At 52.6% G+C, this 26,642-nt stretch overlaps 1 protein-coding gene across 2 annotated transcripts in view; it reads right to left on the reverse strand.

The window, feature by feature from the left end:
* Positions 1–460: 460 nt before the first annotated feature.
* MSI1 (musashi RNA binding protein 1) overlaps positions 461–26,642 on the reverse strand; it is a 30,407-nt gene continuing 4,225 nt past the window's right edge. Inside the window, exons 5-15 of one of the 2 annotated variants that reach the window (XM_068412656.1) lie at positions 25,268–25,309; positions 23,411–23,503; positions 12,044–12,092; positions 9,950–10,032; positions 9,200–9,317; positions 7,539–7,619; positions 6,219–6,275; positions 3,245–3,313; positions 2,965–3,119; positions 2,405–2,470; positions 461–700 (exon numbers count right to left, since the gene is read on the reverse strand). In XM_068412656.1, the coding sequence (XP_068268757.1) occupies positions 2,429–2,470; positions 2,965–3,119; positions 3,245–3,313; positions 6,219–6,275; positions 7,539–7,619; positions 9,200–9,317; positions 9,950–10,032; positions 12,044–12,092; positions 23,411–23,503; positions 25,268–25,309 (789 nt within the window). In that variant the 3' untranslated portion in view covers positions 461–700; positions 2,405–2,428. Of the gene's footprint in view, positions 1,440–2,404; positions 2,471–2,964; positions 3,120–3,244; positions 3,314–6,218; positions 6,276–7,538; positions 7,620–9,199; positions 9,318–9,949; positions 10,033–12,043; positions 12,093–23,410; positions 23,504–25,267; positions 25,310–26,642 lie in introns of both variants that reach the window. The other variant, XM_068412655.1, reaches the window with a different exon arrangement.

Consider the following 26,642-nt stretch of genomic DNA (forward strand, 5'->3'; position numbering starts at 1 on the left):
GCCCAGGACAACAGACAAATTCCCACAGTCTTCAGAACACAGAGTAAAGCAAACGGGAAGCTGCAATTCTATAATTCATGTAATCCCTGAGAAGCCCTTAACCCGCCCCCAAATCACCACCCTAATGCTTTTCTCCCCCGTTAACGACTCCCCTACCCAGCGCCCTGCCCTACACAGAACAACCACCCAAATCTCCCCCTGGCCCTGGCGACACCCCTGCCGATACCCTCGCCCCCGGAGGAGGATCCCCTTTCCCAGGAAATCTTGACGCGAGCGATAGTGTTTGGAGAGTGAATTCCTTTCAAAGTAACCAAGACAAGCAATGGCGGTAAAGCCCTTTCCCTACAGCCAAACCAGAGGCTGGCACTACGGAGCCCAGTGATGGAGTCTGTACATCGAGCGATTGGAAGCAGCTTTAACCCGCTCAGCAAAACAGCCGATGGCCGGTACGTTTCACCCCCGCCCCCCCCCCCCACCCCCTTTCATCTCATCAGAGGTCTTAAAATCTTACAGTAAAAGGTGTACAAAAAAAGAACGGAGTCCTGTCAGGATTCTGCTGGAGAGTATTGCTCACACTGCGGCACCAAGTCCAGGACCTGGAGCTGCTCCTTGGAGCCAGGCTGCAGGCAGCAGCCAGGTTCAGCTCGCGATATTTACATATTATACAGGAGGAAAAAGAAAACCCCACGTAAAACTAAACCTAGGAAAAAAAAAAAAATTCTTTCAGCTGTAAGGATAGTGTTTTTCACTTAGCAAAATATACATTTGTTTTGTTCCATAGCAATGTCCAGCGTTTTCGGATCCTTGGAGTTTCACACTTTTCAAAGCCTCACATTTACAAAACAGAAACAATTAAAAAGTTTCTTTAAAAAAAATAGAAATACATCAGTTCCTCTCAGCCTTTGCTCTCTCTGTGTCTCTTTCTTCCCTTCAGAACTGCATCCTTGTTACATACCGTGCTTTAAAAACACTGACGACAACAACAACAGAGTTGAAAATATTCAAAACAGTTTCAAAGCCAAATAAAAATACTCCTCAATAAAAACTACCTAACACAATCACAAAGCCAATTCATAAAATATGTCTACTAGCTCGGGAAAGAGCAAACAACAAAAAGAAGGGGTAGCCCCCAAAAAAGATAAAAAAATAAAATAAAAAAATAAAACTAACAGCTAATAAAATAAATAAAAGAAGAATCGGTGGGCTGGGGGCAGGGAGGGGGGAAGCGTAAACCGTCGGTGGTTAGTAAGAAAGCGAGATGATCTCCTCGGGTTCAGTCCAGTGTGGTCTGGTCAAAGGGAGAGATCAGGGCAGGGCGGCAGGAGCCTGGCAGCCAGCCGGCAGTGTGCAGTTTGATTCAAGAAAAAGGTAACCTTGGCTCATCCCCCGAGGCTCACCAGATCCTCCAGCCGCTGTCCTCGGTTAGGTCACTGGGGAATCTGCGGGACACAGCAGGGGAGGGAAGGGACAGGATCTAGAACAACCAACAGCTTCTCTCTCGGGGTTTCTTCTGCTGGGATCCGACAGAAATACTCGATACCCAAACTTGCCCCAACACAGACTTGCTCTGCGTCCTGCTGGCACAGCGACGGGGCACGGCAGAGATGCTTCCAGCTTTAATGGCAACACGTAGGCCTGGGAAACGAGGCCCCACACGCCGTGGAGCCTGCCTGCCCGGGCCTGTGGCACCCTGCCCCTGGGAAGCCTGTGATGTAGAGGGGTCCAGCTGCTTCTCCAGCACTCGACTCAGTGCAGCCCGGCCAGGCTGCCACAGGCTCCTGCCTGGACACCCTTCCCGGCAAGTTTTTGCCCCCCTTTTTTGAAAAGCTGGGGGTTTTAAATTTTAATTTTAAGCCAGCTAACCTCAGCCGCATTTGCAAAGCAAACAGAGACCATCCACCAGTTCCCTCTCAGGCCCACCTGAGGACCAGAAACAGAACTGATCAGACTCAGATTTCCCTTCTGCCCTTCTTATCCCAGACAAGAGAGGAAAAACCTCACTCCCCACAGACAGTGGTCTCGGCAGCAGTGAGAACAAGCAGTTGTGTGGAGGAGGCTTCCCCAGCCACGCAGGTGAGCCAAGCTTGTCTCTCAGGTTCACCACTGGGTTGTGATTTTGGCCAACCCTGCAGACCTTTCCTCCTTCTGCCAGTGCTCCCATTTCCTTCCTCTTTGCACCTAGACACTAAGTGATCGCTCCCAGCCTGGGGAGTGCAAGGTAGGAACACAACCTGCCAAGCCTTTGGTGCAGAAGAGAGCCCCAGGCTGGCCGCAGGACTCCTTCTGGAGGCTGGGTCAGGGTGACGAGTCCCACAGTGGCATCCACAGCTCCTGCCAAGAGCCCAAGCACAGGGGCCAGCTTAGAACTTCTCTCATTACCCATTCCTGTTCGAAGCTCTCTTACCTCCTGCCTCCTTGGTCCCCAGCTTCAGTGATACCCATTGGTAAAAGCTGTTGCAATCAAGGGACCCTGTGAAGAAAGAGTTAAAACCCCACTCTTAAGCAAACAAAAGTGAAGAACTAGTACCACAACAAATTCAGTCGTGGCCCAGACGCTGGGAAAGCCAGTCCCAGTTGAAGGTACCAGGTCTAAAGAGCCCATCACCCTGCAGGACACTGCATCAGGGCCAAGGTGGGCTCTTGGATATCTGGGCCAGATCAGGGGAAGGTCTGGAGATCAGGAGGACCTTGAGTGGTGGCCAGGGAGAGCCAGCAGAGCCCAGGGATGCAGGCTCCAAGTGAACTGCGGCATCCTGCACCAGCCGTCTGCGGTCTGGGGCTCAGCGGTGGCATGGCAGATGCTGCGGTGGGTGGTATTTCTTAGCCAGAAAGCAGGCTGTGGGCTGAGAGGAGGCCACCCACCGCTGCTCACTTCCATCACCACGTGGAGGTACAGCCCCTTCCCCTAGCCGTGCCACTCTCCATCTTCCTCTCCCTGCGCAGAGCCTGACAGGGAACACTCACCCCTAGGCTGTGGCCGAAGCCGGTGCTCGGGGCTGGACTGGCAGCGCTGATGTAACTGCTGACCCCTGAGTCCTGGTTGGCGGCTCCATAAAGCTCTGCCATCGGCCCAGGGCTGGTGGTGCCTAGAAATCCACCGGTGCGACTGGGGGTGGAACCTACGGGAGGCAGCAAAACTACAGAGTCAAGATCCCAAAAATGCAACCCCGTCCCACCCCCCTCCCGCAGCCCATCGCAAACCTCCGTGACAGGACACCGCGCTGGGGAGGAAAGTGGCAGTTACCTGTCCCTCGCACCACGGCTGCCGCAGCCGCTGCTGCCGCCATTGGTCCATACGCAGTGAGGGGGATTGCTAGAAGAGAAGGAACAGGCATCTCAGGGGCACTGTGGCAACATGGAAACTCCTCAACAGGAGCCAAATACCAGGCCCAGGCGGACGTACCAGCTTAGTGTATCACACAGGACATCCCAGGGTGACAACAGGGGAGTGCACAGCCCTGCATTTATCAGTATCCTTTCGCACAGCGAATGTCTGGGGGAACTCCCTAGCCAAGCTCTGCTAAGCCCACACCCTGGAGCAGCCGAGGGCACCACGTGGAAGAGATGAACCAAAAGTGGGCAATTTCAGACGTACCCTGTCACTGCTTAACTTGCAAGGCGCAGCTAATCTAAAGCTACAGATCCAGATTTTGGCTGAAAATGTGGAGAAACGCAGCAGCTGGCAGCTCAGCATCCTGAGGCTCAGCCCCTCCTCTCTGTCCCTTGGTACTATTCCTGAATAACAGTTTAATACCCTCTTTCTCCCTATTTCTCCACTCTGCTCAAAATGCACCATCCTCCCCACTCTGGGTTTTGTTCCTGAACTGCTCAGCCCCTTGCCGTTCACTGTAGAAGAGCAGGAAACATATACCTAGGGAGCACGAACTAGAAATGGCTTAATTAAAACAGTAAGTCTTAATTTACATGTAGCAGTTCTAATTCCCAACTCTACCGCCACAGGCGTCCAGCCCTCAGGGCAGGAGGCACCTAGCCAGTACGTTTCTCTTTGCCCTTAAAATGACTGGGTCAGCATTTCATGCTTGAATGTGAAATTCACTGTGATTCTGTTTAGAGCACCATAAAAAGAGGTCAGAACAAATCAATCGCGTTAAGGCTGAAACCCAGAGTAGCTTATAAGGGAATATTTAGTAGCAGGCACCAGCCTGTTTCAAGCAAACGTCATATGAGGCTTATATCTGGGTTAGCTGCTCATTACAGGCCCTGGGCCAACATGAGCATGTTGCTGCTTCCTATCACCCCCAAAGATGCTGTTCCAGGGAGGAAAGGCTGCTGGCAGCCACCCTCCTGCCCCATCATTGCTTCGAGTCCCTAACACACAGCTGAACGAATGCAGTTTTACTGAGAAAGGAGGCCAGGTCTTCTCAAAAAGACTCCAGGTCTTTTTCCAGGAAAAACCCTTCTTGCCTTTGCAGTCTCTCTACTGAGACACCGGGTTTGTGTTGTGATGACAAAGCTCCCTGCGTGCTGGAGCAATCACACCTGCTTGTGCCATCTCCTCTCAGCTCCACTGGCCGAGCCCATAAAGCGCAGCCCATGGGCGCACACGCATCCACTCGAAGGCACGAGGGCCCTCGAGCACGGCACGGCTCGCCGGGCCTTTGTAGGAACGCCGGGGGCCCTGCCCTTCGCGGGACCAACTCCAGCCTATACGTGGGAACAGCAGCTCTCAGCCCAGCCAAGAGGTTGCGCAGCGCCTGTTTAACAGGAGGTAAGCGTAACGGGAAGGGAAGAATGCCACGATCCCCAGCTGGTACTTCAGCGAGACACTCAGGACTGTACGCTAACGTGGCACCCAGCCAGGACAGCGGCGTTAATAACTTCTTGTTGTAGAAAGCCCTGGTGCACCCCAGCCACCGGCGACAGCCAGGCCCCCGCGATTCACCTCCACTAGGAAAAGGCACAGTGCAGCCGAGGGTGGACCTTGGAGGGAAAAGCACTTTTGCCAAGTCACAAATGTTCCTCTACAAATTTTATGGGTTTTGTTGAAAAACACATGTAAATAAACAACTGGACCCACGTCTCCTTTGCTTGGCAACCAGAAGGCTCAGAGGTGGGGGTCAGGTGCTTATGCAGTTGCATATACGGTGTCAGGAAAGGGTTTTGTTAAGAGGGAGCTAGGATTTGGTCTCCCCCTACCTTCCTCAGGGCAATTTTTTCATTGGTGGCTGCCAACCTCAGCATCCTCAGGAACGGAGACTCCCTGAGCACCAACACAGTTCTCTGCCTCAGAAACGCCCTTTCAAGCCTGTTTGTACTGATAATTCCAGGAGAGCTTCTCAGGAAGCTTTTCCACACCCCCATTGCAGAGGGATTCAAACCCTGAAACAGGTGGGGGCAAGGAAGCGCTGGAGAGGAGGAACACCACAGAAATGAGATGGCACATGGGGAGCAGGGTGCTACACAAAGCTGCTTTTCTATGACAAAAACCATGGACACAACAGAGCTGGGGAAAACATGGCCATGGAAGGGAGAGCAGACAGAAGGAGCATCACCTAGAGAGAACACACTGCACACAACCCAGGGGCTAAGGATCCAGAGGGTATTTGCACTGTGAGGACACTGAGCCAAGACTAGTCCCTGGAGAATGGTCCTCTGCCCCCATTTCACTTCACAGTTCCCTACGAGCGATGCAGGACTTTAGTAGAGTCCCACCACACTCGCTTCTGCCCGGGAAGCCCGTGCAGGAGTAGCTGGGGAGCTGCACCACCTGGAGCAGGGAGAGCATTCCCTGCAGCCCCTCCTGCACAGGGAAACGGGATCAGAGTAACCAGGAGTGCCCCCACACCCTCTCCCTCCTCCCAGCACTCCAAATCTCATCCTTGTAGCAGCTCAGGTTAAGGTCAGTTGTAGACCTTTGAGAAGTCACCCTGCCCTCTGCAGTTTTCCATATCTGGTTTACACCCAGCCTGGGGCAAGGAGCTAAAAATGAGGCAAGCAGCAGGAAAGGCCACCTAAGGATTACACGCCTCCATTTGGTGTGACCTGCATTGCCCTTCTCAGAGGCAACACACATGGCTCTGATTGCCTCTCCATCTTTCCAGCCCCAGCTTTGGATGGAGCTCGTACAGATGGAAGAGGAAATGAGGAACGTTTCCAGTCTAACTGCGCCCGGCTGTGGAGCAGCAAGACCACTGGAACAGCCCAAAGCCCCCTTCTCCCCTTCCAGCTTGTGAGTTTAGGAAATGAGTGGGACTGACCTGTGAGCTCAGGGAGGACGGGGGCACTCGGGAGAGGGGTCCGCTCTACACGGAACTCTAAAAACGAAATGCAAGACAGCTTAGGAACTCGTCAAACACCCCGAGGGAGACGGCAGCGGGGTCTGCTGGGGGAGCAGCCTGCATCCAGGCTGCAACCAAACCAGTGTCGTCTTTAAACTAATTTATAACTGGTGCTGAAAGGTGCTGGACTCCTGCCCTGGAGACTGAAAGGATCCATTTATCCTTAGAATAAATCTGGCCAAGGCAGGGCAAGTGCAAGCTTCACTGTGCAGCCTCAGGTCAGCCCTGGAGCACGGCTCTGCGACCCGCCCAATGCAATGCCAGTGGGTGCTCGGTACGTGCCACACTCATGTGGGCATGGATTTACAATGAGGCACTTGAAGCCACTATGACTGAGACCCATAAACTGTATTCACGGAGAGCTTCCAGACACCTGGGAGGCAACAGCAACTTTCAGCCACAGTCAGCCTGGGCTCGCCTCAGGCGAGGAGGAAATTCCCCATTCCCAGCCCCTAACATCAAGACTTTATATATAAACCATCACACTGAGGGACGGAGTAAGGAAGGGATGCTCGGAGTCGCCACTTCTCTAGAAAATAGCAAGACAGTCTTTTCCCTGCGTGTGCTCTGCCTCGTTCCCTTGCCTCGCAGAGAACGGGAGGGAGAAGAGCCTCCAGAAAGCTCTATGCAGCTGTGGCACAGCAGGTTCCAGCCATTGATCGCAGAGTCCGTGTTCGGAGCACATGGCGGGGCTGGGAGCTTGAAACCACCCAGTTTGCGGGGGGTCTGCAGCCCATCACCCCAGCAGATGTTTTCTGGAGGCTGTGAGTGGTTCAGGCACTGTTCACAACACAACTGTAGTGTTGCAGGCACCTGCATTTTGGGTGCCTAGGAGTTCCCTGGCCCAGGGAAAGCCACGTTTTAAAATCCTGTGCTACTTTCAGAGCAGTGGCAACTCTGGTAAAGAGAGACAGACACACACAAAGGCAGCGAGACAGGCAGAGCTGCAGGGGCCCTTCTGTGTCACAGCAGCAGCCCTACGGAGGAGGCTAACAGAAAGGGCGTCGGAGCAGCCTTGGGCTTTTCCTGCCACCGGAGTGTGAGGATAATCCTAATGAAGGACAGGCTGTTCCCACCTATTCCAGGGCTTTACCCCTCCCGCTTCCACATCCGTCTCCAATTTAAAGAAAGACCAAACAGGGGAAAGGGTGAAAGGGGCAGAGCCTGGGTCACGGATCATGCCAGGGACTCCCGTCACCTGAAGGCAGACCAAAAAACCGAGCAGGGAGCACCACTCACCAGGGAACTGGTAAGTGTAGCCAGGTGCAATGCCAGTGTAACTTCGACTCGCGTAGGTGGCAGCTTGGAAGCCTGGATAACCTGGGGGAAGAGAAAAGGGCTCTGTTACTGCAGGGACCACATCCTCAGTGCCTGGCTGCTCACGAGCAGTGTGATCATTAGTGTTAGAAACCCCAGGAAATTGCTGGGCAGAGGCTGCACACATGCAAGTCTGCAGAAGAGTTTTTGCAGGCCCAATTAATTTTTTCCCCACTCCAAACATGTAAGGACATGGAGGTTTCCTTCTCATAAACTCACAGCTCTGCAGACTAAGGCTTTCTGATGCATCACCCGGATTTACACATAGGAGGAGATCAGGGAGGTGGGGGCACTTGAACGGCTGAGTAGCTCTGAGTCACTTTTGCACTAGAAATGCTGGTGAATGCAGGGAGAGCGCTTCTTCCTACACCAGCGGGGAGGACAACTCCTGCCGCTCCCCGGGAAGCTGACCACCTATACAGAACACGCCTGTGAGAACGCAGAGCACTGACTCAGAGATGAATATTTGATTTGAGCTCTCCCAAGACATGAGTATGCGGATTTCCCAATGACTCAGCTTGAGCCTTGCTGCTTGAAAATTCAGATGGCTTAGAAAAGGCAAAACCCAAAACCACAGGCTGGAGATTTATTTTCCTTCAATAAGTCAAGAGAAAACATTGGGGAAAAAATGCCCTTTTTGGGGTTTTGTTCAGTGACTAAGTGCTACTCGGCAGGCTTAGCGAGGAGAGCCAGGCTGAGTACGCCCTGCCAGCAACACCAGCGAGGATCCTGAGCAAACAGTGTGCTCTTGGTTCAGCTCAGGCCTGGTCAGAATGAATACAGGGAGGGAGAGAAGCCAGGAACAGCACCCGCACTGGAAGGATCATGCTTGACTCTCAGATGCAGGCACAAGTGTTGATAGACCTGGAAGTGGGGGCTACAAATGACTTTCTTCTTTTCTTAATCATTTATCTGAACACATTTGCCTTAGAATCATTGATAGGCATGAAACCCAGCCTGCTTGTCACCAATTCCTCCTTACAAGGCAGTCCCACAATAAGTGTATGGTTTTCCTTACAATACTGGATACTTGCTATCCCTGAGAGGGAGGGAATAAAGTGAGACAAGGCTTAACTAGAACTTTAAGGGCATTTTTATAGTCTTTAAGTGGCAGTGAGGACACTTATATGGACCACTGTTTCAAGTGGAAGCTTGGGGGCTCTTTAATCAACTAATTCATCAGAAAGGCTGTAGAAGTGTGGGAGGAAGATGCCTGGGCAGAGATGACTCCACACTTGGTTCAGCTATGTAGTTACATCCTATTCCACGAGAGGCATTAAGGAACCACAGTCTATATGCTATGGCACCGTGGGACAGTTAACAGAGCTGCACAGGGCCAGAGCTGCCCCGCACACAGCTGTGCCCGGCCAGCTCCGGCTGTCACAGGGCAGCAGGGACAAGTTTGCAGTTTTTCCAGGTGCCACCAGAGGGCAAGTTGTGATCGCAAACAGGTCCCAGTTCCCCCCCGCAGCATCCCCGGCCTTGCACCAGGGAGAGCTGCCCTTGGCCGCCCTGCGAATAAAACCTCTAAGCTGCTGCCTGGCACGCCCGGGAGCTGGGAGGGGATCTGTCCGTGGGCTTACCCAGCATGCCGATCCCGAGCATGAAGGCATCCATCCCGTAAGGCATGACTCGGGACCGCCCTCGCGCTGAGCCCGTCGGGGACATCACCTCCTTCGGCTGGGCTTTTTTACACTCCACCTGCCACAAGAAAGAAAGGATCAGGCTCGGCCATCACCGGCACAGAGTGCTGCCACAGAGCGCAGGCAGCAGCCGGGCTGTGGGCCAGGCAGGGCTGCCCACCGCGATGGCACTCCCCGGCCGTGGCCATCGCCAGCGGCCTGTCCCGCTGTCCTTCCCTAGCGTCCCTGCGTCCAGCCTGCACGCTGCCAGCCTGCCCCCTCACTCTGCAGCCACCGCTGGCAATAGGGAGGATCAACACTGCTCTTCTCCTTCTGAGGCTGCCCTCAATGCTCTGCCTGGCCCTGCACCACGGCCTCAAAGCCTAAGTTTCCTCATTTCTGAATAAAGACCCACTCCCAGGCCACCAAGAGGTTTCATGTAACTTCAAAACCTCCAAGTACTGCACAATTCCTTGTTATGGTTCGCTCTTCTCCTTGAAAACTCAGTATTGTGCTGGTTCACCTCCACACTGTGAGTTTCTTTCCCAGACTGGCTATTGTGATTTTGGGGAAAACAACTCAATCCAATTCCCCACTGTAGAGAAAGTGCATTGGGACCCAAGTGCCTCATGCCCTGCCCCTGTGCCACTGCCCTCTTCTCCATCCCATGTCTCTGTCCCTTCTCCCCCAGGTTCTGCCCCAGACACTCACCATTTTGTTGTTGATCTCATGGAAGTGGATTTCACACACTTTTTCCACAATGTCTTCACTTTCAAATGTGACAAACCCAAAACCTGAAGAGAAGGGAAAACTGCTTGATCAGGTCAGAGCTCTGCACAGTTTGCACCCGCTACCCACATCCTCTTATTGGCAGGAGAAGAGAAGGAGCCACAGGCTTCTAGGACGGTACAATCAGCCTTTTCCAAACCGGCTGTCACTCATCTTCCTTCTCCAGCAAATCCTGCTTTTATGCACAAGAAGAACAGGACCATCCCCTTATAGATTCCCCTTTCCTCCTCGACCTGTACTTCCCACCCTCTCTGAACCCAACTGCTCTCAAAATCAAGTTGGTGATTGTTTGGTTTTTTTTTTAAACTTTGCTATTTGCAAGGCAAACCACATGGCTGACAATGCTGGGGAGGATCCCAGCAGACGCTCACACAAAGAGAGTCAGAGGAGAAATGAACAGCTGCTTGCCAGGACATCACCGTCCTCGCTAAACGCACCCCACCAGCAACAACACCCCGCACGTCTCCTCTTCAGTCACCGGTCATAAAGCCTTGCATAAGTAGGCAAATATCAGCAATGCACTTGTACAGAGCAAGACAGATCTACACAAGCAAAGCGATTTGCAAAGCTTCACCAAAGTAAGGTTAGTATCTGGGGTAAGGCAGGACAGCGTGTTCCTGGCCCCCACTGACACCTCCTTTCCCTCACCAACCCCTTCGCTGACAGTTTTGGCAGAGATCAGCTCGGGTGTGCAGACTAGACGCCTCTCAGCTGACTGCAGCCGTTCCCGGAAAACTGAGGCAGGTGGGAGGATGTCTTTCAGCTTGCCTTACAAGCAAGCTGGGATTAAGCAGAGCTTTCCGCTTTCCAGAACTGGCCAGTTCCATGGTGCTTTAAAATAACTTTTAAAAACAGACGGGGATCTGCTGCCCAGAACCCCACTGTTTCTCCATACTGCCAGAAAAGTCTCTCCATAAACTCCTCTGCCTGTCTGTGCCCAGGTAGTTTCAAACCATTCACCTCAACACCCACGAGCAGAGGAGCTCGGGAATTCAAGAGCAAAACCCTGATGCCGAAACCAGTCCTGAGCCCCACCAGACCCCCACCAGGCCTGCTGCGCCCTGGGCAGAGCCCCACAGTGCCAACACGGCAGCTGGCAGCTTCCCCTGCTCCTTCGGAAACGCCCAACGACTCTTTAATTGGGCTAGTGACTGGGAGGCACCCATGGAGGAACAGAGGTTAACACCTCTCTCCTTTTAAGATGAAGTTGGAACGACATCCTAGGCCAGGCAACCAGAATAGATTTAATGGCTTTAGAAAAAAGCAAAAACCTGAAGGGCGCACAGTGTAGTGAGAGCAGAAGGGAGCGTCCCCTCGCTGCTCTGGGGGCAGAGGTGATTGGAAGTGCTTCAAACACCACACAGACATGAGAGTGGCCCACCACAGGGCTGTTACTGGCCCTGATTTGGAAGATGCCAAAGTTGTTGTAAATAAATCTCTGAGCTGGTGCAATGCTTGCTAATGTCGAGCCCTGCCATGCTCTGGGGCAGCCGGTCTGAAGACTCACTGGGGGAGCAGGAGGCAGGGACTGGGTCCGGATAGCACAAATATTACAGCCTTGCTCCCATCCTGTAACCAGACTCCACCACCAAGACTCGGGTAAGAAAAGGTGACCTGGGAGCACAAGCGGGCTCCGGGCCGAGGAAGGGGCGAGAGGCAGACACTCTTCAGGCTCTCGTGTCAGCTTTCCCGGAGCTCAGATTACTCGGGACAAGGTAAGACACACACTGCGGGCTGGAGCCACGGAGGTAAGCGGGCAGGGGAGGGGGCCACCTCCTCTCACATATCTGCAACTCGGCGAGTTTACAGCACAGGAAACGCACTGGACAAAAGCCCTCTGTGCTGTAAGGGACACTGGTAAAGGATGCAGATGAAAAAGGATGGGGTGACTGGAGGCAAGATAAAGAGCAGCTGCGACCCGCGTGCCCTGCTGCTGGGATACTAACCCCTCCCCAGGCAAGGCAGGAGGCAAACCCTCCGCAGTTCCCTCTCCTACAGCCAGAAGACCGCTCTCACCTCGGTGTCGGTTGGTTGTCTTGTCGAACATCAGCATCGCGTCGTCCACCTGCAAAGAGAAGAGCCCCGGATCAGATTATTGCTGTTGCCACGAGCATCCTCTGACGCATTCGCGCAGAGGTTCCTGGGCATTCCCAAACCAGAAGAGATCAAGATGAGGCCTCCCATCCCCAAGAAGGAGACAGGGTGTGTGCACATACACACATCAGCTACCACACCAGGCACGTTCCCAAGCCATGACCAGCACGGTCCCCCCAGCAGCCTGGGGCAGGTGCTGCCGAGCTGAGCCCCCTCGGCCCGGCCTCCGCCAGCAAGGGACCCCGATGGTTTGCCTGCGGCTCCAGCCGGGGGGCAAGGAGCAGGGAAGGCATTGTTCCCAAATCCCAGCCTCAAAGGAGAGGAGAATTAAAGGGCGGGGGGAGAGAAGTAAAGCTGGAGAGGGGAGAGGAACAAGGGGCCTCCCAGCGCCAGGGGAAGCGGAGGCCTCAGACAACAGCGCCTGCCTGGGAAAGCTGGGAGGCCCCCCCGCCCCCAGCCCGCGCAGCCTTTCCTCTCCGTGAGGTTTCCCACTGCTGGAGGCTGTAATTAGAGCAAATTTACTGCAAGGCCTGAGCAGGGCTGCCTGCCCGGGGGGAGGGGCGGCCGGGTCCCATCCCCCCGCCGGCCCGGGGCCGCTTGGCTCCCCCAGCACATCACATCGCCCAGCACATCCCCGAGCACATCCCATCGCCCAGCACAGCACATCGCCCAGCACATCCCCGCCTGGTGCCACTTTTCCCCCTCATCCTCCCACTGGGTGTTGCCTTGCGGAGCCGCATCCGCACCGCTCTGCGGGTCAGGCCGAGCAGGGTTAACAAATACCCTCCAATCCCCTCCGTGTAAGCCCCAGTGTAAACCTGTCCCACTGACCCATCCCTCCTCTCTAATACCACTGCCTTAATCCGATTATGAAACTGGACATGCAAGTGCTCAGGGGAGGCAGCGGCAGTCTCCGGCCAGCAGCTGCCCTGACCCTCCTCCTCCTCCTCCATGCGAGACCGCCACTCCCAGAGCAGCGAGCCCCGTGTGCCCCTGACTCGGCGGAAGGATTACTCCCTTGCCTCATTGCCGAGAAGCATCCGCATTGCTGCCTTCTCCGGAACAGCCCACTGGTGAGGGCAGAGCATGGCCCACATCCCAGCGCAGGCAGCCACTGGCTTCGCTCACGGAGAGCCAACAGCCCTGGTCAGGGAAGGGAGAGGGCTCCTAGCCTCAGCCCCCCAGGACCAAATGGGACACCTGCCTCCACCTCAGTGCCACGAAGATGGAAGGAGCCCTTGCTAACGTTTCCAGTGCCACCACAGGCAGACAGAGATCATCTTTGATGCCCTTGGGCTTGCCTAACACGTCCACTCCACAAGAACCAGGTGACAACAGACAACCTGGCTCCTCCTCATCCCGTGCTCTTCCCGTCCTGGCTCAGCCTCCCTCAGCCAAGTCAACAAGCACCTGAGAAATGTGCCAGGCATCCAGTCAAAGCCAAGGGGGACGTAAGACTTCACACAGACCCAAAGCAACTCCTCAAGCTTCCCAAGACACAGCCAGGGAGCTGGGGCCTGACAGCAGCTCATCACTCTGCCATTCCCCATCACCGCTCGCTCCTGCCCCTGCGCTATTTCCCTTCACGGTGCCAGCACAACTGCGATGTGCTGGGGGGAAACCTGACGTGGCTTAAAAATATTTCAAGAGGTTTTACTGTTCGTTTTGTTAATTTTTAAAGCTAGATCAGTTCCTCCATCCAGTTCGCAGAAAGGCTAGGCACATAACTGCCCCCCCTCCCCAGTGAACACTGGGAGAAGGCTGTGTCAATGGCACTTGGCGTTGGTGTTGCTCCCAAAGACTTCATCTCTGGTAGCAGGAGCCCACAAACCCACTGTGGTGAGAGATGGGCATGAGAAAGAAAAACCCAGTGGGGACGAGCACAGCCCAGGTGCTGACTTATTCTGTCCGACCAGCCCCAGCAACAACCTCTTCTTCACAGAGCCTGGACAGCTGCAAGTGGCAGAGCCCAGTGCACGTCCACACACAAAACCACCTTACAGCAACGTCCCAGGCAACGGCTGGGCACTCCCATAGCGCTCGAGCACTCAGCTGGGAGACGTGCAACCGCTTCATCCCAAACCACACTCCATATGCCGAGAGGAGAGCTGCAGCCTTCCTCTGTCTGAGCCTTTTTCTAAGTTTCTGCTGGTGCTTTGAGATCAGGTGTCTACCCAGCGCCCCAAAATGTACTCGTCTTGCAAAATACATATTGACAATAACACACATACTCTGTTTGAAAGCTGTTTCCTGCCATGAACTAAGTATAAGATAGATATCTATGTGTATATACACACAATATGTGAAATAGTCTCACTCCACTCAACTCTAGGGCCCCAACTCTGCGTGTGGCTACAACTGGTGGGTTTTATTGCCAACAAAACCTATACACGAGCATCTTCTCGTCTCCTTCCAGCAGGTGAGATGAGTTGGGTGGTCTCAGACAGCACGTAGCCACTGATGTGAGATAGAGCAGTGCCCTGCAACCCGGCGGGGCGCAGAGGTAGTGCTGGAGCCTACAAAGGCCAGCGGGACGGGCTGCAGACTGGAGCTGGGAGAAAGGCCTCACCTGCGTCCACAGGGAGCGGCCATTTCCAGCACCCTGCCCAGGGCATCCGGCCTCACGCCAGCTCCCTCCGAGCTCTTTCCATCACCTCCCCTGCTCTGCAGCTAGGAGAGCGGACGGCGACCGACTGCCTCAGCTCGCAAGGCTCCCAACCGCCACCCAAACACCAAGGGCAGACCCTCGCTGAGGGGATGAAGGCACCATGGCCGCCTCCCACCAAAGACCCCCGCCGACCCCCAAACAACGACCCCGCAGCCAACACCCAGGCGTGGCGGGGCAACCCACGGCAGGCTGCTATTGTGGCAGCGAACCCATCATCCCCCCCTCGCCCTCCGCCGCCGCCGCGCTGGGCCCTTCCCGCCTGGGCCGCGCCGGGCCCCAACAAAAGGCGGCAGCCGGCGGGGCCGTCGCCATGGTAACGCGGCCACCAATGGCAGCTGCCGCCCGGGATTAGCGCCGGGCACAAAGCCGCCCCGCTGCGGCGGCTCCGAGCCCTCCCGGCCAGCGGCGGCGCCCTCACACGCAGCGCGGCCTGGGATGGTCTGCGGGAGGGCGGCCGGGGGTGCGGGGCGGAGGCCCTCCCGCAGGCCATCACGGGCAAACCGCCATCACACACAAGGGTTTCACCCCCCAAGGAGCAACGTCTCACAGCCAGACCCCTCCTGCACCCACTTTGTCCTCATCCCAGCCCTTCTTCTGGTGGGAAAGAGGCGCCAGGTTGCCTCATCCACCCCCAGAGGGAGGCAGAAGGCCTGGGCTGAGGCGGGTTGTGAGGGACTGAGGGGACACAGAGGCAGGGGTGTGGTGTTGGGGAGGGTGGCGAGTCCAAAGAAGGGCAACAGAGCTGGTGAAGGGTCTGGAGCACACGTCTTAGCGGCTGAGGAAACGGGGGGTGTTTAGTCTGGAGAAAAGGAGGCTCAAGGGAGACCTTATCACTCTCTACAACTACCTGAAAGGAGGGTGTAGCGAGGCGGGTGTTAGTCTGTTCTCCCAGGTAACAAGCAATAGGACAAGAGGAAATGTCCTCAAGTTGCACCAGGGGAGGTTTAGATTGGATATCAGGAAAAATTTCTTCACTGAAAGGGTTATCAAGCATTGGAACAGGCTGCCCAGGGAAGTGGTGGAGTCACCGTCCCCAGAGGGATTTAAAAGATGAGTAGATGTGGTTGCTGAGGGACATGGTTTAGTGGTGGACTTGGTAGTGTTAGGTTAACGGTGGGACTCGATCTTAAAGGTCCTTTCCAACCAAAATGATTCTATGACTCTATGGGGGAACAGGGGCAGGAAGGGGGTCTGGGCCCTCCAGTGGGACAGGAATGGAGGTGCCATCTCCAGCCAGTCCCTGATGGTTGGCAGAGACAAAACAGGTGACCAACCCACGAACTGGATGTAGAAATGTGTGGAAAATAGCACTTAAGAGTTTCAGAAACACCCCTAAATTCATTTTTAATAGCATGTGAAAATAATCTGTGATCATAACTGTACTTTAACAAAGGCTTTTTTGCTGGGCAAATTGTCTCTCTCCATTCTCCCGTCCCTTAAATAAATATTTGTTTCAATTCTTTAAACATAGTCAAAAGCAGCAGATCACTTTACTAGAAAACTGTTTAGCTTAGTGGTCAAGGCTCTCTCCCAGGGAACGATTTAACTTGCTGGTCCAGGCCGCAGTTATCCAACATTTGAGGTTAGAAGTTCAAGGTTTGTTAATTTTGAGGAATTATGTCCCTCCCCGTGTTCAGCCACAAGGGTCAAAAACTTCAAGGAAAAAGGAGGGGGTCCCAAGAGCAGTGACTCTTGCTCTCTAGGTGTATCCTTCACAAAGAGCCCTACCACAGGAGACTACTTCTTTGGCAGATACTTGGCACTTCAGGGGTATGTACCACACCCCTGAGCCTTAAACCCAAGCTGTCCAATTTCACCTCCTCTCAATTCCATTTCCAGTGGCTCTCTTGCTTTGGAAAACCACATGGGAGAGGAAGAAAGATAAAGACTTTAGCTCAGTGGAAGAAACACAGTCAGAAAATGAGAAAAGGTTTGTCGCTGGGGAGGAAGCTCTTCTAGCCCTCCATGGGTTTGGCACTGCTGAGACCTCCTGCAGCAAGCAGCACCTTTCTGAGAAGAGGAGACAGGCCCTTCTCGAACCAGCACCTGGTTTTGATGAGAGCAGTGTGGTGGTGACAGAAGGAAAAGTGACAGTCACAGGTTTCAGAGAGAGACTCTCCACCAAAGCAGCCCTCAGCCTAGCCAAAACATTCAAGTGCACAGATAGGAGGCATTTCATACCAGAACGGAATGCACTATGATCCACCTGGCCTTGGCCAAAAGGCCTGATTTTTTTCAATGGCTTAGTCCCACTCTAATATCTTTCACTCTTCCTGGGACAGTCATGGGTGTCTGCAAAGGAGGAAGCCAATGACAGCCTCATACAGATTAAAAAAATAATAATAAAATTTCCAACACAAGTTTGATGAGAAATGTTAGATGCAGTTCCACACGGGCAGATCTTGAAGAAAGTTGTAAATGTTCAAGCAAAGGCTTTGCAGAGACAGGCAGCTTCCACCTGAACAGCAACTAAAGATGGCTCAGCTGGTCCTAGAAGGAACCATGGCAACATATATGTAGAAAAATGAGGCAGAAGAATAATAGCTGCTGAGACGGCTTCAACATGGGAAATATAAACCAAACCATCTATAAATCACTTGGCCATCCTATCAAGAGAGGGCATTAGCCACCCTGCAAGGCTCTCCCAGCTGCTCGAACAGGACAGGCCGATTCCGGGGAGGAGGACACACCAACCCGGAGCCCGGCTCCAGGGAGCAGGCGAGCTGTGCCCGCACGGCTCCCGGAGGACCCTTCTTACCCCACTCTGCAGAGCCGTTCTCAAAACTCTGGGAAAAGAGACTCAGCCAAGGGGCAGAGCCCACTCCGTGCCACAGGTGAGCGGGACAGCCTGTCCAGGTGCTCCTGCCCACTCTCCTACTGCACCACGGGCACCTGGCAAATATCAAATGAACCACTGAAGACCTGAATGACCATTACTGGTACTGCATTTTTGGCTATCTGCCTACCAGATGCGGAGCACAGAGAACCCTTTGTTCCAGTGGCATTGTTACCACAAGCCAAACTGCCTACTGCTGCAAGAGAGGTGATCAGATTCCCCTTCTCCTCCCCTCCCCATCTGTTCATTGCAACCATGTTACGCATGAGAATTTGCATAAATTGCCCTCTGATCTGTGGAAGAAAATCCAAAATCCAGTTTGGAAATCCACAGCAGGTTGACAAGTAGCACTGATCCCTGAAATATCCAGAGAGTGGCAGATTAAGGATTAATTAGTTAACACTCTCCCGATCCAAAGTGAGGGAAATCATGCCCACTGTAAGCACAGGAACAAGTCTTCCTTTAAAGAAATTCCCCATCAGTATCTAAAGGTTCTCCAATCAGTCAGCAGGGAAAAATCATTTCATATACCCATGTCAACCACACCATTTTTCTGGCAGGTGCATGTGAATATGCATTTGTGACAGACGCGCAAACCCTCATCAAATCCAGTGCCTCAGACACAGTGGTTTTCTCTTGGTCGGGACAGGACTAGAGTCGTTGTCCGAGCGAGATCTCAGAACCTGTCTGAGGCAAACGGTCCAGAATTTGGACTGAGTATTAGATGGCAGCCTAAAGGTCAGAATCATCCTCGGACCTCAGCAGATCTTTTTTCTTGTTTGCTTCCAGGATATTTTTAGAGAGCAGATCTCTCTCTCTGGGCATGATCTGCCTCACGGAGAGGCTGAGCTTTCATGACCGACTCATCCACATACACAGATCACCTGCAGGCCCGGGGAGAGATGCAGACTGTTTTTAAGCACTTTTTAAGCACCTTTGGAGCCACAAATGATTAGTGAGTCATGCAAAGACGTCATTGTGAATATATTTCTTGCACTTCTGCTTCACAAAATGGAAAAGCACACAAGAAAACCATGAGTTCAAACACCTGAATTGGGTCCAGGCCCCCGTTTCTTCTGGTACCTCTGCATTTCTAATTTCTGAAAGGACCAACTTCTCTCCTAATGACAAACAAAAGACTGGCTGCACCGAGTTAGCGCAGAGGCCCACCTTACTCAACACCCCCCAAGACGCCAACCAACAACAGACACCTTTGGAAGAACATAAAGACAAGACAAGGATATTACAATAGACCCCAGAATACTCCATCATCCTCCAGCCATTTGTGATTTGGTGATTTCCTGAACTGAAAGGGATGTCTGTATTTAAAAGACCTTCCATTAATTTGTCCAGTCATTTTGGAGCCTATGCAAATTTTAGCAACAACATCTTGGGGTAAAGATTTCACAGCTTAGATCAGCTCCATGACAAGAAAGACCTTATTTGCTCTGAGCCTCCTATCTTGCAATTTATTTGACTTTCTCTACCACAAAACCTCATCAGACCAACCCTTGAAAGACAAAGATGATCTGAGTTTTTTCAGTTATGATTTGAAACAAATAACCTTGCTTACAAAATCAGAGACTCAACAGTCCAAAGAAATGGCTCTAATGGACAACCCCTTTCCCCACCCTCCCCAAAAATAATACAGAACAACATGTTCCCACAGGTTGAAGTAGCAAAGGAGGAAGCTGGGACTTGAGCTCCTTTGAGGCATCCTCATACGTGTTGAACTAGACAGAGGACTAGCTATGCCTGAGGTGGTAGGTGCAAGATACCTTCCTCCTCTCCATTTCAGGTTTCAGTAAGGGCGGTAGCCTGAACCTACAGAGGCTGTTGAAATACTTCCTTGTGCAGTCTAAAGATCTCCAACACCATCCAACTTAAGCCAAGACACTTGGCTACACATACTGTGAATGCAACTCTTTCCAGGACTTCTGTCCTACAGTTGAAAAAGTAATCTCCTTTAGAAAGCATGTCCACGGCCTTAGCTTGCATCGCAGAGAGACTGGAGCTTTGGAGCCAGAAGTGTTTCCTAGAGATCCCACCCTAGCAGCTGCACTGACAAACCATAGCCAGCTTGAGAGCACTTCTCAGTCTCTCTCACTGTACTAAAAAAAACTTTTGTATTTTCTTCCTCAGGAAAACAGCAGCCCCTATTTTTCATTCACAGTTCTGGGAAGAAAAAAAAAAAATAAAGTGATCCTTCTTTGAAGCAGAGAAACTCACACTGTATTTGGGATCCTCTTTGAAGCTTCACCTTTTGTACCTGTTAAAACCAAGTATTTTTATATGAAGAACTGGGGTGCCAACCTCTCCCTTTCTTCCTTTATCCCTAAGTAATACTCTTGGATTTCCTCCTCACACATTTTCATTTTTCTTTTGCCACTTCCATTTTACAAAGCTGAGAGAAGGTTTTGGACACAGCAAAGAAAGAAAACAAAACAAAATAGGAGAGTAAGTGGAAATGCCAAAATGGAAAAATCAGACTTGGGAATTTTGTTTTATGAAATGGGAAATCATTTCATCTGCAGCCCAACCAAACTTCTATTTGTTTCCTGGTAACGGACACACGAGGTGTGTTGTTTCTGAGCCGAGGGGCACCGACGCTAGCTACCTCAGTAGACTTGTGAACTGCAGTTCACGGATTTGGACCAGAGAGAACATTATGATAATCTAATTTGACCTTGTCTGTACTGCAGGCCATAGCACTTCCTCTCCTAATTCCTACAGCATGTGTGCGCTTTCTGTCTGGACTAAAATGTATTTTTCAAAAAGCATCTATCCTAATTTAAAGGCCTTAAGTGGTGGCAAATCTAACACACACTTAGGCTTGCAGTCTAAGGGTTACCTAGAAGATAACCTTCATGCAAAACCCATTCTGCAGTCTGTACTCCCTTGTCCTCAGAAGCAGAGGATGATCTCTCCCTGAAGGTGACATCCAAACTGAGCTTGCCGCTGGATTCTCAAAGATTGACTAAAAATCACCCTCAGGAACCTGGTACCTTGATCTTGAGGAATCAAGTCAGGATGACTTGTGCTCCCCTCTCTCTCCTCTCTAGATCTTAATCATTCTCCTGCCTTCCTGGACAGGCAGGAGGAAAGAGGAGCAATTTTTCTCCCATCAGATCCTAGAAAACTGTGGGGCTGCTTGGAAGAAGAGGGAATACAGACAAAGCCATTTCCTCAGAGGGTAAGTCCTCCAAGGAAATGCTTCAAAAGGGCATCCTTAACAATTCCTTTTCAGACAGTCTCAATCCAATTCCAGAAGAAGTACTGGCCCAAATGACTTAAAAAATATTTTTTCAGAGAGGCTTTCCAAGATGAGGATAACACAACTGAAGCTTCACCACCTCTCACTTAAAGGTGCCATGAATTGAGGAGACGGAAGACCACAGAGTCAGGTGCCAAGAGTACCTCTGAAGAAGGGATCCTAGGAGACCTCCGAAAGCTAGGAAGCCCCAGAGTATCATAAACAAACACCAAAAGACCTTGTGTACCAAAATCATGTTCTCCATGAGTCACATCTGAAATTGACAGCAACAGGCTTTTCTTAGCCCTAGAAACCACAGAGCGGCACATTCAGGGCTCAGAACCCCGGAGCGGATGGCCACGGAGGCTGTCTCCTCTGAAACAGGCCTTCCCACTGACCCTGCGTGTCAGCCATACGGCGCTACTGACTGGAGAGAATTTCTCAGGAAACAGTTCTCCTCGCCTTTGGTGAATTATTTGAGGCTTAGCCTGGAGGACGGTTACAGGCCAGGAGAGATGCTTTATACAAGAGCTCTGAGGAGTCTCTCCTCAGCTGAAATGGGTCAGATGAGTCAGAAAACTGCCCCAAAACCAGAGAGTCGATCTGACCAGCCCTGCCCTCTCCCCACGGAAACTCCCCAGAGCCAAGAGGCCAGCTGCATCAGCCTCATGCAGATCTGAGCGCCGGATGTTGTCCGGGATGCTGGTTCTTCAGAATGAATCGCACTGAGCTATGCAGAACTCTCCTTTCTGCCCAGTCCCAAGAAAACAATCCGACACAACCAGTTCTTGCCAGTCTCCTGACGTCAGGACACCTTTCAGCACATGACCATTAAACAAGAGGAACATAACAGCATAACACCCCAAAAGAACTGGAAAGTACTTCTCAAACCAGAGCGACTGTAACTGCTTGTAAACAAGAGTGCTACGTGACATACTTCTACTTCAAAGTAACAGGGGTACAGTTAAGGTTAAAAGGGGATTATGCCCAAGACATTTTGTTTTCTTATCAAACCAACTGTCAGCAGCACAGAAGCACGTGCAAGTCAAACCAACAACCTTCAGACTACACAGACACACGGACAACGCCACCTTTAGTGGTGACATCTTCAGTGACACCATGTAAAAGCTCTTAGGGACACAATAGAGTTTGCTTATTTCTAATAGAAAATAAAACCACACAGAGCTAATGACTAGCAAACATGGGGATGTCTGACCACTTTTCCTATTGCCACTTTCTCTCAGGACTGAACAGAAATACAAAGGAGTCCCACTTTGCAGTCACAACAGCATACCAGGACATGCAGATTTGACTTCAGAAGCTGAACAAAGGTACTGAGCAAACACTTGTTCCAAATTTTCAGCCCAAAAGTTCCAACGATATGGCAGAACTGGTTACAAAACTCCCCTTCCTTTCACCAATTAATGTGCCTTAACATAACCTGAGCCTTTTGCAGGAACTTTCAGAAAAAAATTAATACCAAAGCCTTCATCCCTCACACTCTACAGTTCCCATGGTACTTTCCTCCACATTCATGGTGCTATCAGCAACATCCTGGCCAGATTAGTGCCCAGCAAACTGTGTTCTGCCCCCACAGCCGGGCAGGAAGGTCCCAACAGCTACAGAATCCAACACTTCCTGCCCCAAACAGCAAACCCATGCACAACACCACTGAACAACAGTGAAACAGTCACAGTGCCCTGCCCCAGAGGTGACCTCATTCAGCGTTTGGGTACGATGATCCCCTTCAGTTCCTAATCCCATTAAAAATCTTGGGATCCTTCAGTCTAATACTACTGAGATTGCTCCTGGGGATGCTCACAGCCTCCTGACAGGGGACTAAAGGGCCAAGACTGAGCCCCCTTCTGTCCTCCGATTCGGTCCCGACTCGCAGTTTGCACACCTGGCTTTCACAGACCATGGCACAAGTGACTTCTACCCACACAAGCCCACCCTTCCCTGAGCCACCAGCTGGCACAGTAGAGCCAGACCACCATAAGGGACAGCCGTAGTGCCAAATTTTCTTAAAAAATCCAACAACAACATCACTACTTGCCCAAGACTCAGCAGAAGTTTCAGGACCAAAAGGCTTATTTTTAATAAAGTATTACCGAAATATCAATCACAAGGCTTAGAGTTAGAAACAGGCCAAAATCCCAGGTTTGCTGCTGCAGCCATGCTGTTAGGAGTGTCCACAAACCGTCCTCCAGTGTTTGAACAAACTGCAAATCTGCAGGCCACAGGAGGCCTCTGGATAGAGAAAAACTGGAAACCCATTTCCCTTAGCCCAGGTCCTACCGACTCCTGGAACAAGCACAAACTCTTTTGTTTCAAATCATCACAGGGCAGGAGTCACTGGCTGTAGCCCCTACAAAGACATTACAACCACCCAGCATCTGTGACTGACCTTCAATCTACTTAACCCCATGCAAAAGACTCACAAGCTCCTAATCCCGCCTCCACAGAAGTTCAGAAAACTCCATTTTGCCCCAGAAGCAACAGCTTTGATCCAACACCACTCAAGAGACTTACCTTCCCAAACTGCTCAAAATATTGTTTCACATCCTCCACAGTAGTGTTCACGGACAGACCACCCACAAATATCTTCTTTGTTCGGGTCACCATCTGGAAAAGGGAAGGACAGGAATTCACCGAATAAACCCAGAGCGAGCGGAGAACAGGACTCAAAAGGCCACTAACTCCCCTCTGCTGCCAGGAAGCGCCTGCCCCTTTGCTGCAGCTGAGCTTCCACCTTCTCGAGGTCCCCTAGCCAAAGGCGGCCAGCAGGTCTGTCCCACGCCGGACCCCAAGGCACGCTCTCGCCCTTGCACCGCCCCATCGTGCGTGCCAGCGCCCAGCCACCACCTCTTTGTCAGACTGCACCTTACCAGCCTCTCCCTTGGTAACCTGCCGCTGCTCTCTTGGCACCTTCACTCTGCCCTGAAGACATGGGGCATGACTGTGCCCTCCCCAGCCCTCCAGCTCTGCCCACAGCCCTGCCGCTTGGCGCAGCCGGCCTCCTCCAGGCTCCCCCAGAGACGCCTGCCCTGCTTCCCAGAGCGGGCAGACGGGCAGGAGCCCTGCCAGCGCAGGCAGGCTCCCCAGGCTTCACCCTCCTCGCTCACAAATTGCAAACCATCCGGTCTCGCATGGAATAAGCCTCAATTCACACCCATTCCCCTGTCACTTAAATGGAGCCCAGTCAACTCCCAGTTAAATCTCTTTTGCCTTTGCAAGAAGGCAAAGAGAAGATCCCTCTGCCGCTTGTCACTCACGCAACTGGGACAAGGAAGAAAACTAACTGCCCTGAGAGGGGCCATTGCTGCCAGGCTGAGGCACACCGACGTCCTTTGAACCGGCTCTCCAGCTGCATCCTCCTCTTAGCTGCTTGGCTACACCCCTGCTCTCAGAGGAACACATGGTCCTAATTACCCCAAGGAGCACAGGGCTAATCCGCAGCAATTCCCTGGCTTGGAGAGCAGCCCGTTCTAACACTAAAGCACCTTCTGTCACCAAACTGCTTAATGGAATTAACCCAATTCCTACCATGTGCTTCCCGGCTCCAGTTACTCGGGATACCTGCTCACCAATTGTTCTCAGTGCCTGATCCCCCTTACTTCCCTCCCGGCACCAGTCTTCTCTTCCCTCTCTGCTTCTCCCCAGCTCTTTTTCCCATGACAGCACTTGGAATTGAGATTCTGAACTTTAAAACTTCCATCCAAGAGCAAAGTCAAAGGGAAACCCAAAGTCTAAAGGCAGTCTCCAGCCTGCTGCTGGCTCCTCAGTTAAAAGTCTCTAGCTGCACACCTGGAAAAAGTTCCTGCAACTGCACATTTCAATGCCAGAGCCTCTTGTAGATAAAGTCCGACAGCAGACTCCTCCTGCCTTTTCCAGTGCTGAAGCACACAAGGGTATTTCACAAAATAAAATCCGTCTCCCCGTCTCTGCCACACACCTATTCGTACGCACACATGTGAACACACACAACCCTCTTTCCACCTGTATCATATCACAGCACGGAGCTGTTCTGTATCTCCTTCGGCCTGAAACTTCCAGACACTGGCTGCAACCTCGGAGGGACTAACTTCACCCTGGGCAGCATTTATTTCACCAGCTCTAACTAGCGCATCTGAAAGTACAACCGAGGGACCTCCTGGTTCCTCCACTGCCACGCAAACCCCCGGCACTGTGTGCAAGCCCGACCGGAGCGTACGGCAGCGCAGCACCTCACGCCAGTGGTGCAGCAGAGCAGCTCCCGCTCCAGGTGAGTCCCCAGCAAACCCCAGGGAGCGACACTGTGGAGTGCACTGGCAACCTTGCACGGAGAGACAAGGTTCACTACCACCGATTTCACCCTTTGGAGAGGCAAGGGCTGCCCGCAGTGCTTACCTTGGGCTGTGCTCGGCGGGGGAACGCTACCTTCGGGTCAATCTGAAAGAGATGTGGGGAAGAACAGGTGAACACGCATTTGCTGCCTATTTACAAACGCAGGGCGTCCTCCGTGCGCACAGCTGTCTGCCCACGTGGCGCCTTGCTAAAAACCCAAAGAATCTACCTGAGGTGCAGAAAACGAAGCTGGCTGCAGACATCTTTCCCTCTCGGTAAGGTATAATCCAGGGAGACTACAAGTCCCAGCATGCAGTGGTCTGTCTCTGGCTGAGCGCTGGCCAGACGCACAGAGAGCCCATCACATGCTGGGATTAACAGGCTCGGCTGCACCCTCCCGCCCGGCCTGCCCCTGGGTGCCCTGCATCACCAGCTTCATATTAAAAGTGCTTTCTTTTGCCTTCTTCCTCTCCCCCTTCACTCTACCTACAAGTACAGAGCTCACCTGGGTAGTAACAGGACAGAAAAGAGGTAGCGCACAAAAAGCCAAACATTTTATCCCACAAAACACAGGGTGAAGAAATAACAGAGCAGACAGGAGGGCACAAATTAAATCGAGGAGTCCAAAGCCCCCCGCTGCGGCCGCAGGGCAGCGTGCTGCCCCCCTCCCCAGCCTGCGCCGCACACAATGACGCCATGCCTCCCCTCCGCAGGCTGAGCCCTCCATTGTGCCTGTTCAGCTTCTCTATAAACCTGCCGCCGGCCGGAGCTGCCGGTCCCCGCGCCGCCATCCAGGTGCCGTGCGTTCTGCTGGGCTCAGCACGGATGAGCGTGCGCCTGCATTGGCCTCACACCACCACAAAAGCCGGGACAGCACTAATGCAGCTGCAAGCCAAACACCCATGAAGCCTCCTCTCCTCCTCAGCCACCACCTCTTTCTTTACAGCCTATTTTTACAGCAACTCCTGTAAAGTTACATCACATCGGGGATAATCCAGGCCTACAAATCAGCTTACAAAGACCTGTGGTAAAGGCAGGTCTGGCTCATCCCCGCACTTGGACAGGCTGCAGCTGGGAGGGCAGCCTGGAGCATCGTCCCATCAGCCCGGCAGCTCAAACAGCCCAAAAGGAAGCTGTGTTTCTCCAGCTCCTCTCGCTTCTTTGTTCAGCTTTCCAGCCTGGCCGCCCTCCCATCCCGCGTCCTTTCACTTGTCACACAGCCCCGGAGCTTGGCCTCCCCGCACCCTTCCACCAGCTTCTCTCCCTGCCTTCCCCACCTCCATCCTGACTCACAGCCTACAACATAAATAAACTCAGCACGTAAGTAAACAGAGGCAAAAGTGAAGAGCACAAATAAACTCAAAAATAACCCTCCCTCCCCAAGCTCCAAGCGCCAGCAGATTAGCATACCCTCCGGTGCCTCCCTGGGGCTTCTGAG

The sequence above is a fragment of the Nyctibius grandis genome, chromosome 14, assembly GCF_013368605.1.
Source record: "Nyctibius grandis isolate bNycGra1 chromosome 14, bNycGra1.pri, whole genome shotgun sequence".
NCBI lineage: Eukaryota > Metazoa > Chordata > Aves > Nyctibiiformes > Nyctibiidae > Nyctibius > Nyctibius grandis.